The sequence below is a fragment of the Gambusia affinis genome, linkage group LG14 (assembly GCF_019740435.1).
Source record: "Gambusia affinis linkage group LG14, SWU_Gaff_1.0, whole genome shotgun sequence".
NCBI lineage: Eukaryota > Metazoa > Chordata > Actinopteri > Cyprinodontiformes > Poeciliidae > Gambusia > Gambusia affinis.
The window spans coordinates 23,048,399-23,063,338 of NC_057881.1; the positions used below are offsets into that span (position 1 = coordinate 23,048,399).

The 14,940-nt window shown below is 38.6% G+C and overlaps 1 protein-coding gene across 3 annotated transcripts in view; it reads right to left on the reverse strand.

The window, feature by feature from the left end:
* Positions 1-14,940, reverse strand: part of trappc9 (trafficking protein particle complex subunit 9) — a 212,131-nt gene that overhangs the window by 82,110 nt on the left and 115,081 nt on the right. For all 3 annotated transcript variants that reach the window (XM_044138231.1, XM_044138229.1, XM_044138230.1), the window contains one exon: positions 13,329-13,439. In XM_044138231.1, coding sequence (XP_043994166.1) covers positions 13,329-13,439 — 111 coding nt within the window. The remainder of the gene's footprint in view (positions 1-13,328; positions 13,440-14,940) is intronic.

Consider the following 14,940-nt stretch of genomic DNA (forward strand, 5'->3'; position numbering starts at 1 on the left):
AAATAACAAGCAATCAGAAGTAATATATTAATTAATAAATAGCCTATAAATGAGTGCAGAAAAAAAGTAAAAGTATCAGCCAGTTCTGTGTCTCTGTGCTCTTCTGTCTCCTGTTCTGTTTAAACAATGGAGTAGGCAATACAGTCAGTAAAAGTAAAAGATTTTCTATTTCCAAAGCCTGTATTTTATTTTCCCATGCTTTGACCTTGAAAACACTGAAACCAGATTTCTGACTCTTATAAAATGAACCCCTGCATAAGAGCTTTCTGCATTCTATTATAGCATTTTAATAATGTTCTACATTTTAGTTTGAAATATTTGACCAAATACAGTGATCCTGTTCGTGTCAGGTATTTGTTTTTGGAAATGAAGATGAAAAAAGGATCGCCCTGGATCGTTCCCTCACTATTGGAAGAAGCTACATATTTGTTTCTCTATCAAGTCTGGAAAAAAAAAAAAAGCTACAAAACCAAACATGAATGCTCTGCTAAGCTTCCTGTGTCCATCGGCTTCCAAACTTAGACAAGACTTCATTGGGTTTTTTTAGTTCAGAAGGATCGGTTATGTGAGTGATTGTCCTTCTGAATAATGTTTCTGGCTTCCATGTGAAATGTTTGCGCTGGCAGCACAAGAGAGGAGGAGGGAGAGTCCGCCGCGGTTCTGGAGTGGCTCCTGTGTTGTCGTAGGGTGGCCTTTTTAATGAGTGCGACAGCATGTAGTAGAGCTGCTTTCCTGAGTCGTGCTGTGCCAAAAAATAAATAAATAAAAAATACAAGCGCACCTGGCTGCAGTTGTTTCTGCTCAGTGGGAAATGTCCTGATGGAGAGATAGAGACCATCAGGAGTGGGCGCCTAATGAGTCCCTTTGCGCATAAAGTCACCCTTGGAAAAAAGGCCAAACTCTGGCATTTCAAATAACTACACAGAGAAAGTCAGAGACTGAAACCTCCTTATTTCTGCAAGTTCAGTTCTTATAAGGCTGACGGCTGCTCCATGATGGACAAATTATATGATGAACATTTAAAAGGAAAATACTGCAAAGACAACATCAGCTGCAATAAATCCACATTTTTCCTCACTCCTCTCAAGAAGATTGGAGACATTAATTTGTCAATGAGACTTGCTGAATATTACAGTGGCAGGTAGTATGTGAACTCCTGACACTTATGCTACACTTACAAGTAATTCTTTGCTATATCAGTAGTGGCCACACTAATATTGAAATGCAATTCCTCATCTAATTCTGATAAGAAAAACAGCAGCAGGGTGTTCAGCAAAGTAAACAAAGCTCAAAATTCTGAAAATAACATTTATATGCCTGTGGATAAATGTATTGGTCACACAGCATATTCTGTTCTAATCTAAAACACGAAGAAAAAACTCATAAAATGTATTTTTACTCTACAGGAAGAGAGGAAAAAGTCCTCTGATTCTTACAGTACGTACAGGTATCTGCCTGCCACTTTCTACTGGTCACCGCCTGCCACTTTCTACTGGTCACCGCCTGCCACTTTCTACTGGTCACCGCCTGCCACTTTCTACTGGTCACCGCCTGCCACTTTCTACTGGTCACCGCCTGCCACTTTCTACTGGTCACCGCCTGCCACTTTCTACTGGTCACCGCCTGCCACTTTCTACTGGTCACCGCCTGCCACTTTCTACTGGTCACCGCCTGCCACTTTCTACTGGTCACTGCCTGCCACTTTCTACTGGTCACCGCCTGCCACTTTCTACTGGTCACCGCCTGCCACTTTCTACTGGTCACCGCCTGCCACTTTCTACTGGTCACCGCCTGCCACTTTCTACTGGTCACTGCCTGCCACTTCCTACTGATCACTGCCTGCGTTTTCACTGATCGTATAATCGTCCATTTCAAAAGTAAATTTGCTTCAAATGGAAGCATACCAATTTCAAAGGAACTTATTTGTCGATAAAACGTTTTCCTGCTAAAATGAGGGGCTTTCTTGGATGCATCCAGAAAGTTAGTTTATCGCTCAAAACTGCCATGGAAACAGACGAGTCACATGATCAACAACCGGATGATGCCATTGGTGCAAACCACAAGTAAACAGGAAGTGGTTGGAGGATAAAGGCGCCGAGTGTTTTTAATGACTCCTCGAGTGAACAAACTTATTCACGTGTGATTTTAATTGCGCTTCTTGTTTCATGGAAACACTGCAGTTGCAAAATCATATTTATTCGACAGCACGGGAATATTGGCAAAGTTTTGCTATGTAATGGAAACACAACGAATGTCATGCCTGAAGGGTCACTTTCCACCTTCCAATGTATTATTTTTCCATCCAGAAATATGATTTTTTATTTATTTATTTTTTTATCATAATGTCATTGTTGCTGTTAGTGTTGTTCTTAAAAATAACTGTGTTTTGTAACTGGCTGCTTATTAAAGTTATGATGCCACTTGTTCCCTCATTTATCTCTGGAACATCTGTTCCACATGAGCAGCTGCTTCCCAGCAGCTTCAATTTGTTCGTTGGCAGGAAACACAAAGAGGCTGAAGAAAAATGTGATCAAACTTTGCCTTTTTATGCAAACAGAGTTTTTAAGCTTCTTTAATCTGCTGAAATAACAAAGATTACCACAAATAAGATTATAAATCACAAGGGAAGCATAACCTGCTGCTCCGCCTGTTAAATCAGTCCCTTTAAGTGTGAAGACAGACAATAACATCCAGGCTTTATAAAGTGAAAGCCTGGACCACCTTTTCATGTTTAATGGTTAACATCATTAACCAGGATACGCCATTATTTTTCAGAGCCTAAAATTTATGAAATGTGCACAAACTCATTGTTTTTTTGAAGCTGATATTTAATTTCAAAAAATATTTTTGACACCAAAAAAAAAAACAAAAAAAAAAAAAAAGCCTTTGGAGTTATTTCTAAAACAGAGAAACAAATGGTTTACAATAACAGTTTAACTACTGTGTTGCTGTAGGCAGATAAACCCTTACAAGTACAACAAGGACTTACTGCGTTTTAGAAAAGCAAGATTTTCAGCCTCATGCACTCAAAAGCTGCATTTTCGTCACAAATGTGCACAAAACCTTGACAATATTCCACTAATGTGGAAAAAAAACGCAATTTCGCATTACACGAGAAAGATGATTAAAATCACACGTGAATAAGTTTGGTCATGTGATACGTCTTTAAAAACAGGGAATGCCACCATCCTCCTACCACTTCCTGTCGTCTTCTTTGTCTTTTCTGTCAGTGGTACCATCCGGTTGTTGATCATGTGACTCGTGTGATGTGAAGAAAGTGTTTCCATTGCAGTTTTGCGAAATATACACATTTCGACACGGCTGAAAAAACACCTCATCCAAAGAACGTGTGTAGCATCATCACTCATTTGGCTTCAGGCTGAGTTGCCTTTTCTTTGTAGTTCTTTTTTTCCCTTTCCTTTTCTCTCTAATTTGGACTTTAAAATAAATACATCTACAAGCTACGAGTAAAGGAAAAGTTGTACAAATAAGGATATATGATATTTAAGATAGTAAAAATATTTCAATGGCAAAAAATATTAATCTGCTCTAATGTTTTGCAGGGTATTGCTGCAAGAGGGGAAAAAAAACAGGCAAGCATTGTCTACTGTGTCCTGCTTTGTTCAAAGGAGAGATGGAAGAAAGCAGCTCAGACACTGCGGTGACGTCGCAGCGGTCTTTAGGAACATCGTCGCCCTCCTGAACATCAAAGTGACCATTTGTGCTGTCAGGTGCCATTATAGCCCATCATGAGGAGGATAAGAACCTTGTAAAAATAGGAGGAGATGAAAGAAGTGCTCCGTCACTCACTCACCTGCAAGCTGCTTTCACAGCAACGCTACAAAAACTCAACAAACTAAACCTCCTTCTGGAGGACAACCAGTGAGGGACGGAGGTTTCCACCAAATCCTCTAAACCATGTCAATGCAGAGGCAGATTAAAACAGCTGTCTGTGTTGAGTGGACTAAAGAGAAATATTTGACCCATCTCCACACAAGAAAGCTTTTCATTTTACATTCTGCTTGTGCAGGGGGGAAAAAAAAACAAACAAAACTCAGCGAAGACAATTAAAAAATATTTCTCCCAGGCGGAAAACGCGAATGACTGACAAAGTAATTTCTGCATCTGTCAGACTGAAATGTTGGTTTCACTAGTCCTGGATGAAGACTCCAAAAAAATAACACGTCCCACTTGACATCTCATTCATCACAGAAGAAGAAGATAATAGGAAATGACAGCACCGCTTGATGTCGACAGGGGGGCGGTTAAAGGGACGGTAGCGTCAGTTCGGGTGCGCTACGAGATCCGAGTGCAGTCGGAACTGGAGGTGCCGGCGCTGAGTGGGCGTCAGAGTCGGTGGCAGAGCATTCTGCTATAACTGGACTGCGGATGCCGACACTGGATGTCTGGGCTGGATAACAGAAACATGGAAAAGTTTCCATGTTCCTCGAAAGTTTAACAGTTTGTCACATTACAGACGCAGGTATCAGAATCGGTGTGTTTTATTGGTGTTTTTATGTTGGAACCAACACAAAGCAATGCAGTTGTTTTAAACTTTTAGAAGTGTTTGCTAGTTTGTTTGTTTTTTTACTTATTTGTTTTCTCAGTCATTTTAATTTTGTTCAAATCCTGGTTTGACATCTCAGTCCCAAAACTCCACTGAGAGTTTCAAACGTTAACAGACTTCATCTGCCTGACCAACTCTGCACCTCGGACCTCAGTGACAATCTAACAAAACGTGGACTAAAATCATTTCTCAGCCACTTGAGGGGAAGGAAAAGAAAATTTCTCAGTGCCTTGGCACAAAATGTGCCCACAAAGCTCCTCTCTCTCTCTATCACACACACACAGAGTCACAAGGGTAAACACTGAAGGCAATGTGGGGTTCAGCAGTCCACATGATATTTGGTTGGGGATCATTCTACCACTGAGTTAAAGAAGAAAATGTCATGGAATTTTACAGCGAAAAAGAAAATCCTGGAAATATGAAAGAAATCACAAACCGCATTTCAGTTGTTTTCCAAAGCAGAGAAGTCATTTTAAAAACACACTTCTGACACATAAAGCCTCTATAAGGTAATATGCACCATCATACTATGGATAATGACAAAATATTTAACAATATGCAACCTAAAAATGACAGTTACCTTGGAAACTGAGCCCAGTCTAACGGGAATATGTAACATTATGCGGTCACTTTTTGGTAACAAAGAAAATAAGTAGAGTGAGTTATCTTACTTTCCTGTGACAGAAGTGGGTGAAGAAAACAGCTTAAGGTGGAAACATTTTCTGCCCCAGAGTTATGAAGTACTAGGAAACTTGGGTTTAAAGAAGCCAAAAATTCAAAACTAAAAGAAAAGGATGTAATGAATATGTGACAACTATAAAAGATGGCTCTAAGCTGTTTGTGAGCATACATTTCCTCAGGTACTGTATGCATCGTCAATTAATTTCTGTTTCTTTAGCCTTTTTGTTGTCATTTTCAAACATTTCTTGACCGCCAACATTAACAGGATCATTATGATCCTGACCAGAACCCAACTAAGAGAAAACAATAGAATGATAAATGATCCCAACATATACAAACATACAAAAAGAGTTGTTCTTTTCCACCTTCTCAGTGTGCTTGCAAAGCAGAAAACACTAATTGAAAGTGAAGATTGGATTCAATTTGACATTTGAGACAATGTTTTACTAACTGGAGCGACATGGTTCTTGGAATCTGATTTTATGTTTTTTTTTTTTTTCTTATTTAACCTTCACTTTTCCAGGAATCCTTTTGCTAATGATAAAATCAGTTTTCTATCAAGAAGAACACCAGTATTATATACAAAATGAAACAAAGAAGTGCTAGTTCTGACTGAACTTTGCTTTGTCTTAGCAAAGGTCACAAGAGCAAAGCATGAAGTTCACGGGAAGTAATGTGCTAAAACACAAAGCACTTCAAAATATTGTATCTAGACAACGATGAATTGGAGCTGTGTTATAAGTGGACTAACTAACATGTTCTCTAAGCACCTGGATTGGATAGGAACATGGCTGTTGTGACTTAAATTAGCTGGACCTTTTGGTTTAATATAAAATGTTCTCTGGTCACTTATTGTTGCGTTTCGGCTTAAATACATGAACTACATTAAGCCAAATATCTCTTAAAAATTATTTTAAAAAGCAGAAAAACAACCTGTTCGGCTGACGACAAAACACACGACTAGATTAGTTCCCATAAATGATGTTACTCACTTTTGATCACAAATCTAAAAGAACCAGGACAGAGGTGCAAAACATATGCTGCACTCATATTTACTTCAGCTTTCGATGGTACTTGAGTAAAGTAGTTCGACTTGTTTCACAGGGAGAACGGTGGGTGGTAAATGGAAACGCAGCGGGAGACTTTAGAATCAAAATCTGTTCTGAAACCCCGTAGGAAATAGTGTTTAAAAAAAAAAAACAGCAGAAAAAAAAAACCCAGTATAACTGTGATTGTCTTTGGCAGACATCTACTAACTACCTGGTTCGGTTCATTTGGTAATAAATACTGAGAAGACAATCTAAATTTACACACTAAAGAAGGTTAGATGGAATGCATAGAATTCCCAACACTTTATCATCCAATCAATGAGAAGTGAATCCAGGATGGTAAAATCCAATAATTCTACAATTACAGCTTCATTATATCAGAAAATCATTTATTATCACAGATAGTGAAAGGAGTTTAAGGAGACGTAGAATTGAGTCGCACTGAAGCCACAAAATAAAGACTCGAGTTGACTTGTTGACTTTACAAACATCACCAATGTCTCACCAACTCAACACTGTAATAGTAAGTATATTCCATGGTATTTGGCAACCTGTGCTTAGCTTGATGGAGACATTTGCGTAATATTCACTCTATGCACATTCTTTGCACCTGTTACCTCCTTTTGTTGTGAGTTTTTTACAAGTTTATTTTCCTGTTGGTAATAAGACCAATAGATATTTTCACCAAAAAAAAGATTGCAGATTCATGTTATAAAATGAAAAAAAAAGCATGTTACAGTTAACAATAACTTTAAAAGTTAATGTTATTGATGTCTGTATGAATAATTCATACTTTTAAAACAATTAAAAGCATAATTGTAATGATGCTAGTGTTTTGATACAAGCCCACACCTCTTCAGAATACAGTTAGGTCTTTAAAAAAAACTAATTAATCACATGAAACTGCGCTAACGCTGCAACAATTCTTTTTTTTCTATTTTATAGAACAGTTCCAAGCAGAACCTATGTTTTCCCGTGTTTCTGGTACGCCCGTAAGCCTGACGCACATGTGACATCCGCAAACAACAAAGATGGGCAACAAACTGCTTCTCTTTGCCCACCAGGGATTCGTTTTTACTTCAAAATCGATCTGATTGGAACCCTGGAATGACTATTGTTTGGTTTGAATTATGCTACATTATTAGCACAACTAGCTTAGCCTATCAGCAAAGCTATTCAGGCCTAAAATAAAATTCAAAACTACTTTATTGATTCCAAAGGGAAATGAAATAAATCAAAGACCTCGGTGGATGTGGGAAGTGTCTATCAGTATTACGTCTTCCCCACATTCTGTCGGTTACATTTTCAAGGCATCATAATTTGGCACATGCAGCTTATGGGAATTTATATGACAAGCTTTTAAATTACCTGCAGCAGAATTACAGCTTGGTAGGCGATCCCTAATAAACTCGTAAAACTGCTGCGCAGAATGAAATAAAGAACAGTTTTGCATACAATTTGTACGAGAGACTTATTAACGCGACCCGTTTTAGACGATGACTGTAATGAATCGCTGGCAAGCTTGTTGATCTCAGCGACTAATTTCTGCTCAGGAAAAGGTTATTTTAGGAGAGCTGAGTGATGAGCTGCTTGGCTCCGTCTGAAAAGATGCCTTTCCACCCCCTAATTCCCCTCAAATAATACCCGCCCGCCCCGTGGAGAAACGCCTGTGAGTCACCACCGGTGCACCTCCGCTCATGGCCAACGATCCATCGCAGACACAGTGCTGACTGGAATCATAATTTGCCATTTCCAGTGCGATGATAAGTTGAGCGAGAGGGAAGGGTAAGAGGGATTACAGAAACAATAAAAGACTGAGATGATGCAGGCACGTCTGGCAAAAGAAATAGGAGGGGCTAATGGCTGATTAACTACTAAAAATTACAAAGATTAGAATATTTCCAAACAAGCATCCATTCGCAATGTTGCCATCCCAGAAAAGCTCCAATAAGAGTGAAAAACAAGCTAATGAAGTTGTTTTACAGGAACCCGACACTTCTCAATGCGGAGCGGCGAAATGCTGTTGGAGCTTTTACAACCTGGCATCAGAGTCGAACAGAACCACCACCATGACATTCACAGGATCGCATTTGTTTTGTTGATCATTTACGTTCCTACATTCAGGTGTTTTGTGAGTCTGTCTCTTTAAAGGCCCGATTGACTGAAAGACAAGCTTTGGCCGTGTCAGATTGTTGAAGTCAGGTGGAATTTAAAGGAGCCATTTTTGAACTCAGCCTTCTGCAGCATAACATCTAAGACACGAACACACCGGAAGATGAGAGTGTCCAGTCCAGAGGATGTGGTGGGGTTTCCCTTTGTCACAATACAACAAAACTCAGAAACGTCATCATCTATTTTTACACGTCATTTTTTAAAGGGGCAGTATTTAGTGCCATTTTATAGCAAAATAAAGTAACTGTCACCTTCAATTGTTATAAAAAAATGCCATATATATCAGATATGACTTAAAAAATGTACTTTGAAATTTAATGCCTTGGATTTGGGTCTCTGTCTTTTTAAAACCTCCTGCTCTTTCTGAAACTCCGCCTTCAGAAAGTCATTACAACATGGCTCCTCTTTTAATCCTTTAACAACATTTTTACCAGCGTTGCTCTGACCAGTGGCTCCTATAATCAGCTCACCACATGCTCAGTTCTACCAGCTGTTTGCTAATTGCTGCTGGCTAGTCTGAAGGAGCTGAGTGGAGAAGTTGTGAGGCAGAAGTTTGGAGGAGGAGCTAGCTCCACCCTTACAAAAAAATCACGTTTTCACGTGTGATTTTCATGGGATTTATTTGTAAGGGCAACCTGGCGTTTTGCAAAACTGAATGGTTGCCATGGAGATTGAAGGATTTCTCAGACAAGCATGAAGACAAAACTCCAGGTATGTTTTCGATGAGGGAATAACTTAATGCCATGACATAAAGTTCAAAAAAGTTGATTTTATACAACACTCCCCCTTTAAAATAAAAATAATCACATTTAAATTTTTAACAGATAATCCACAACGCCTCATCACACATCAAGCACATGAATACATCATTTTTTTTCTCCTCAGTGACAAAATCTACACTGAAATTAAACACTTAAATTATAAGCATGGACGTAAATTGTGAACCCGTCTGTGTGTAATGACAATGTGTCAGGCTTCGTATTGAGGCTGAAGCCAATATGAAACTTGAGGCTGTATCCAAACTCTGGAGCCTGAAATGAGGGAACTTCTCTCAAACTGAAGTGATCAGAAGTCAGCAAGAGTCTCTGAGTGAGAGAGGATGCGCTCCAAAGACTCCTGTCCATTATCAAACAGTCCATAACTCTTCAACGCGCTGTCAGCTCCAGAGAGCGAGACGCATGTATTTCAGAGTTCAGGTCAGAGATGATGCTCAAATGGGATATTTATTATTATCATTATTGATGGATTTGGTTACCAAAGCGATGTATTCTGTGTGTAAAGTTGAAAATGTCTGCGGGTCTGTAGCTAGTAGTCAAATCTGTGAAATGTGTTCTGTCAAAATGACTGATGGTCTTCAGGTTTTCCCATCAGCGTTTAAAAAACAAAATAAAAAAAAATAAAAAAACAGGCAACAGCTAATGGAAAATATCCGGCTAATGCGACCGCTGGCTGCACCACTCCCATCCCAGCCTGGAGCGCCTTTCTCCAGCCAACCCAGAGCCGACAGCCCTCCCTACCACGCTGGAGGTTTGGAAATGTTTTTCAGGTTTCGTGCACAAAACAACGAATGGATAGGGAAGCCTCCTATGTTCGCCAAAAACGCATGAAACTTTTTTGCTAAATCAAATCTGCTTTTCCAAATTTTACCATTTTAATCAGCGATTTCTAATACGATGCTTCAAAATTTACATACAAAACTTTGACGTAAAGCTGTCATGTAGATTGATGCTTTTATGTTTATGTATGTATTTTAAAATTCGTGGATATAATGTGACAAAATGTCATTAATTTAGTAAGGCAATGTAGCTATGATTCTATCTCCACTAGGGATGTACGATATTATCGGCATTGTATCGTATCGGCCGTCATTAGCTGTAAAGTTTAATATCAGACATCGAGCATCGAGCATTCCGTCAAAACTAATTCACCCATATAAAAGGGTGAACAGTGATGATGATGCCTAAAGCAAAGCACAATGTCAAATGTGCACTGCTCGAGTGTTGTCATTGTCTTAGAGAGCAGATGTCATGAATAATTTTGATATTAAACATAATGCATGTTGAAAGTGTTACGTCATTTTCAGCCTCCTTTTTACCATTTGTATTTGGTAGCAGGTTAAACTCACAAAGGTACTGCAGTATTTTAACTCAACAGAAGAGAAAGACATATAGTTTCAGTAAGTGGGAAAAAATATCAGTATTGCTATCAGTTATCAGCCAAATGAGTTTCCGGATATTGACCAAAAATCCACATGCATCCCTAATCTCCACACAATTTATAAAAAAAATATATATATAAATAAATAAAAATGAAACTATGAAAGAAACTGAATCAAAACCAATGGATGAACCTTCATATTTAATGAAGGTTTTCAACAAAGGGAGTTCAAGCTGTATGAAATAGCTTGACACATATGATACAGAGTGAAAAATGGTGGGTGGTGCTGTTCTGTTTCTGGTAAAGCTGAAAAATTGATTTGTATCAAAACAATTTTGATATCAAAAAGCGAGATTTTAGAGTGAACTGCCAGAAAAGAAAAACCCCCCCAAAAAAACACTTGAATCCTCTTTCCTGGAAGAAAGTGGCGTCACAGTTAAAGATCTGCAATAAGGAGGTTCTTGAACCATCATCAACTCTGCCTGACAGCCGGAAGACATTCCATTACATCTTCAATCAATCACCACTTATTAGGATGTCCGGATCAGTACGGAGAAAGAGACCAAATAGTTCTGGAATGAAGATATTGAAAGTGAAGAGGGCGGATTAGATAGACAGCATGAGGGCAGTCCACAGTCTAAATGGATTCCAGGAAGGTTCTCAGAAATACTGGCGGTCAAAAAGCAATCATCTGTGTGGAAGTTTAATTTGGGAAGTAACAAGTATCTTCAGCCAAGTAATGATGAGTGGACAAAGTTAAACCGCAACAGGAAAAAGTAACTATTTTCTAAACTCTGGAGGGATTGAGAGCCTACAAATGCTACTCTTTGTTGCCTTGCCAACATGCAGTCGAACAGGTGTACCTAATAAAGTGGCTGGTCCAGGGAGTCGCTTGTTTTAAGGAGAAAGAGCTGCGGTCACATTTTACATTTTCAAATATCATTGTGTTTTCCACCAAACATCCTGATGGAAGTAATTTAAGATTTGATATCTGACAAGCTGCAGTTTGATATTTAGAGGCTGCAGCTGGACAACTAATGCAGAACTAATGTTTGTGTTAATGGACAGAGCTGAGTGTTAATCAGAGCTTTGATTTTATCATGATTGACTTATCGAATATGGAAGCAGTGTAGGTACTTCAGATTCATGTTGTCTACTGTATCCGCATTGAAATCTAATTATTTATGGAGCACATCACCAAACCTTGAACTCTGTCAGGCTGGATTCTAGAGCTGGTTGCTATGGCTTCAAAATAAAATTTCTGAATTTTTAAAACCAGATTTGATTTCAATTGACTTTTTTTTCCTCCCATTCTTTTCTTAAGGAGGACACATCATGGAAAATCCACTTTTTTATCTCTCTCTCTTGGAAAGGTTTTGTTGTTTACTTGGAGAGCAGAAAAGTTTCTTTTAGTCTCTCCTGGTGATGCGTACATATCTTTATAATCTTTTTGACTTACATTTTTCAATCTATTCAGTTTCTGTATTTCCTAACGTGTTTGTTGAACAATTATGTTGCTTGGTATGAAAATGTTGTGATGTTGGGTGTATGAACACACATAGCTAATTCCACAGTGCCACACAGCATGGACGGGTCAGTTCCTTTACTCTACGGAAAAACTACGGAAGCCCAAGTAGTGCATTGGTGAAAAAAAAAAAAAAAAACAGAAATCTTGATTTTCAAAACATTAAATCTTTGCAAATTTGATTTATTGATAACAACTGATCACCAATGACAACCCCAATTTTGGTTTGTGCTCCTATAACTTTAACGATATTAATACGTTTCCAGAAGCCTTCAGAAGTCATCAAAGGGTCAACCAGTCAACAATTACAACATCAAACAAATTTGGTGCCAAATGTGCAACTGCAAGTTTAGCACAGTTAACTGACACCATATTTCATTTGATTTCGTAAATGTGGAATGGGTGGCCGACCTCTGATGACCTCAGGAAACGATTAATAATATGTTTAAAATCATCTTCTACCTAAAATAGTGGCCTAAATCCTTTTTGCCAAAAAAATAACTTAAGCTGTTATTGTAGGAAAGTTATAAAATGTTAGCGACGCAAAGAAAAAATTTTACTGCACACATGTAGCACAATTGATTGAAGCAATATTTTGTTTGATTTTGCAAATGTGCACTGGCTGGTTGACCTTTGATTTTCTCTGAAAACATTTCTTAATATATTTAAAATGAGAACGGCACCAAACGACAGTTTTAGCTGTACAAAAGCAGCACAAACGTGTGATGCCGATTCAGTTTACTTTGTGGAAAACTGATTCGGCATCAGTTTCTTATTACAATTCAACTTATCAATATAATACATTGATCAAGCAGTATGGAGTATATCTTTTGGAAGTGCTATAAGTATGAACAGTTTTTATTATGCTCATTTCTGTGTTAATATTAAGAGCTTTGTACAGTTTCATCTGGAAGGCTTAGAATTCTGACCTTATCTGTAGATAACTTCATGTTTGTACAGTTTTGAGAAGTAAAAACAGGTCTTTGACAGTAGGGGGCGTTGTTGCAGGTTTTCACATAAACTTGTAGCTCACCTCTGACACTCGCAAATGTAACACGATTGATTTAAGTGATTTTTTTTTTGATTTTGCAGATGTGGAGTGGCTGGTTGACCTTTGATGACCTCTGGAGACATTTAGTAACAGGTTTGCAGGTTTCCACGTAGACTTGTAGCTCACCTCTGACACTCGCTGGGATGCAGCACCAGGTCCTCGCTGTTCTTGGCGCTGACTGTGAGCTCGTGTTCCGTCGGGTTGAAGATGTCGAGCAGAAGGTGGCACTGCCGGGTGCTGCGGACACAGACAGGAACACTTCAGCCAAAACAGCCGATAAGACACATCGAATTCAAGGACCAACAAAAGAAAAAACATGACTGGCCTGTCCTTGGACTGTGTTTATGCGTCTGGTTCTAATTACTTTGCTAAAAACAAACAGCAGCGAGGCACACAGCGGGTCGGTGAGATCAAGAGAAGATGTAGTGTAAAGTACTCTCAGTGCTTGTCAGAACATCAAAGGTGGCCGTGCTTTCATTAAATCTGAAGACCTATGTGGAGCAGGTCATCTGCGCATCATCCCGCGCCTGCTTTTCTCATGTAGATCACAAGAGGAGCAATTTGTGATTCAGATCAACATGTTGAGTGTTCAAAGAGTTAATTTTAGCCCCCAAAGTAGGTGGATGAAAGGCCAGCGTGACTAGAAACAGAACCAGGTAACAGAATTAAGTGCTGCTTCACAGGAATAAAGTCTGGGTTGGGGTTTTATGATGAACAATGAAAAGCGTTCCATGATCTGGGCTGGGATTTCTTCTGAGACTTTTTGAACACACACTAAATTCATAAGCCCAGATAAAGAGTGAATAATGTGTAACATGGCAAAGATTTTCAATGTTGCAAAAACAGCAGCTGGTGCTACAACAGTTCACATTAGACAAGAGTCACCTCAGAAATGTTGGAACTAAGGGAAGAAAACTGAAGCCATCTTGAGATAAAGTCCCATCAGCTTCATTTAGAAAAGTCATGAACATTAGGTCTTGGAGACAAACCGAATTTGTCGGGATTTGTGGTGAGAATTAAAGTTGCTTTTGTCCTCCTTTTTGGCTGTGTGTAGGTAGACTATGCTCATGTCCCTGTTGGGTGTACGCTGTGTTGCGCGTACAGTCCATAACAAGAAGTAAAAGAGACGGTGAGGTTGAGAAAATTTTAACTGTCTAAGCGTTGGCTGGTCGAAGAGGAACAACTCATCCTGAAAAAGATCTTTAAAAAAGCAAGGATTTTGGAAGGAAGTTATTTTATACTTCTGAACTTGTTCAGTTGTGCTTATTTGTTTAATAAATCTTAAATAAAACTGAAAGTACAGACTTTCTTAATTTATTTGCAGATGCTGTAGATTTAAAGTCCATTAAAGTTCATAAAAATAATTGTCAAGGGGAATTATAGCCTCAATTTAACTGACTGGGAAGTATTTATGCTGGCCTATCAAACTTATTTATGTAGGAAATGGGAGTGTGGCGCAGTGTTATCACCATTTATTGTTATTGCCCCAATTTATAGTTGGTTGAGACACTCAGAACAGCTCTGCTGTCAGCAGGCTCTTTCCAGAAGATTGTTAAAATCAGAGACATCTTGTCCAGGAGTGATGCTGGAAAACTACTCATTTGTTAATTGAAGTCAGGACTACTGTAATTCTTTCATGGAGGAGAATTAGGGCCATTTAAAAAAAAAAAAAAAAAGAATTCTGACTTCTGTCAAATAATTCTGACTTTAATATCTGAAGATTAAAGTCTTTTTTTTT